The sequence below is a fragment of the Hibiscus syriacus genome, unplaced genomic scaffold, assembly GCF_006381635.1.
Source record: "Hibiscus syriacus cultivar Baekdansim isolate YM2019G1 unplaced genomic scaffold, ASM638163v2 tig00110831_pilon, whole genome shotgun sequence".
NCBI classification, from domain to species: Eukaryota; Viridiplantae; Streptophyta; class Magnoliopsida; order Malvales; family Malvaceae; genus Hibiscus; species Hibiscus syriacus.
This window is the reverse complement of record NW_024062882.1, coordinates 4,102,862-4,105,442: the sequence shown is the minus strand read 5'-3', so window position 1 is coordinate 4,105,442 and position 2,581 is coordinate 4,102,862. Positions and strand designations below refer to the sequence as shown.

General features: G+C 39.6%; 1 protein-coding gene across 1 annotated transcript; it reads right to left on the bottom strand.

Moving 5' to 3' along the window:
• Nucleotides 1-282: 282 nt before the first annotated feature.
• Nucleotides 283-654, bottom strand: LOC120142857. Its single transcript, XM_039157342.1, has one exon. The coding sequence runs from the start codon at nt 652-654 to the stop codon at nt 283-285; it is 372 nt and encodes a 123-aa protein (XP_039013273.1).
• Between the last annotated feature and the right edge of the window lie 1,927 nt (nt 655-2,581).

Below are 2,581 nucleotides of genomic sequence, written 5' to 3'. Positions count from 1 at the left end.
ACAAACCCAATTCTTTCACTCTTGACCCAATTAAACTAAGTTAGCTTCATATAAGCACTCTGAGCCTAATGACAATATCTGAAACTACTAACTTGATTTTTAGGGTGTTACAACTCTCCCCTCCTAAAGATAATTTCATTCTAAAAATTTTCCTGATTCGAACAAATGTGGGTATTGTAGTTGCATGTCCCCTTCAGTTTCCTATGTTGCTTCATTTACTCTATGATTCCTCCATAAGACCTTAACTAGTGGAATGGTTTTGTTTCTTAGATATTTGACCTCTCAGGCCATGGTCATTATTGGTTCATCAACGTAAGTTATATCTGGGGTCATTTTAATCTGCTCCAATGGAATCACATATGGTGGGTATATATGGTACCTCCGAAGCATGGACACGTGGAACACATTGTGAATGCACTTCATCTCAGACGATAAAGCTAGTCGGTAAGCTAGAGGACCTATTCTCTCGAGAATCTCATAAGGTCCAATAAAGCGTAGAGTCAACTTCCCCTTTTGGCCGAATTGAAGTACCTTTCTCCAAGGTGACACCTTAAGGAACATCTTATCGTCTATATTGAACTCTATGTTCTTCTGTTTCAGATCTGTATAAGACCTCTGTCTGTCAAAAGCTTCCTTAATTTGACCCTGAATCATCTATACATTATCATTTACCTCTCGAATCAATTCTAGACCAACCATTTTCTTTTCACTAAGCTCAGTCCAATACAAAGGAGTCCTACACTTTCACCCATGCAATGCTTCGTAAGGTGCCATCTGAATGCTAGTTTGGTAATTGTTGTTGTAGGCGAATTCGACCAATAGAAGGTGACCTCCCAGCTACCTATAAAATCAATGACGCATCATTGCAAAATATCCTCTAAAATCTTTATAACCATCTCTGATTGTCCATTCGTTTGCGGGTGGAAGGCATTGTTAAAATGTAACTTAGTCCCTAAGGCCTAATACAACGCCTTCCAAAACCTTGAAGTGAATCGTAGGTCCCTGTCAAAAATAATTGACGTGGGTACCCCATGTAGTCTCAGAGTCTCCCTGATGTAGAGATGTGCTAACGTTTCCAAAGTGAAATCCATTCGCACTAGTAGAAAGTGGGTGGATTTGGTCAATTGATCCATCTCTACCCAAACGACATCGTACTTCTCCGAGTCTTCGGTAACCCTATAACGAAATCCATAGTTACCCTATCATATTTCGATTGAGGTATTTGGATTAGTTGAAGTAAATCGGAGGGAATCTGATGTTCTGTCTTTACTCACTGACAAACCAAATACTTGGATATGAACTTATATACCTCTCTCTTCATACCCGGCCACCGGTACAATTGTCTAAGTTCTCTATACATCTTGTCACTTCTAGGGTGCACAAAAAGTATAATACAATGGGCTTCACCAATTATCCTAGCCTATAATTTTGTATTCGCTGGCACACAAAGTCAATTTTGAAAATACAACATGTGCCCATCTTTCAATTCGAACTCTGAAACCTCACCTCGATGGACTCGCTTTGCGCTAGCCATCAATCATTTATCTGACGCTTGTAGTCCTTTCACTTCCCTAACTAACTTCAGGTCAACCCAAATTTTTGTAAATAAGCCTCCATCTGAAGTCAAACTCATATGAGCTAACAGTGCTTGGAGGTTGGTCATCGACTTAAAGATCAAAGCATCGACCACCACATTAGCTTTTCCCGGTTGAAAATATATAACGTAGTCATAATCCTTAAGCAGTTTGACTCAACGACACTGGCTAAGATTTAGCTCATTCTGGGTAAGTAGGTACTTGAGGCTCTTATGGTCGGTGAAAATGTAGCAATTTTCCCTAAAGAGATAATACCTCCAAAAATTTTAAAGCAAACACCACTGTGGCCAACTTTAGGTTATGGGTGGGGTAATTACGTTCTTGCGGTTTAAGCTGTCACAAAGCGTATTCTACTACCTTTCCCTCTTGCATAAGGACACACCCTAATCCATTCAACGATGCATCGCTAAACACGGTGTATTCTTTCTTGGTTCAGGTTGCGTTAAGACCAGTGCTTGAGTACAAATTTCCTCTAACTTGTCAAGGTTCTGCTCATGATTCTGATTCCAAATGAAGGGCTCATCTTTTTGAAGAATATTGGACACAAGAGAGAAAATCATAGAGAATCTTTTCACAAAGAGACGATAATACCCAACAAGTCCCGAAAACTACACACCTCAGATACATTTTTTTGGTGGCTTCTATTTTAACACAAGTTGAATCTTTTGGGGATCCACTCGAATACCCTCGATGGTCACCACGTGGCCCAAAAATAAAACTTCAGATATCTAAAACTCACATTTGTTGAACTTTGCATACAATTGACATTCCTTGAGCATTTTGAGTACAATCCAGAGGTGGCGATCAAGATCCTCCTCTGACCAGGAGTAAACTAAGATGTCTTCGATGAACACTATGATGAACTGGTCCAAATAAGGGTGGAACACTCGATTCATCAAGTCCATACCTATGAGTGCATAGGGTAAGTCCAAATGTCATCACCATAAATTCGTAGTAACCATATATTATCCTAAATGCCATTTTAA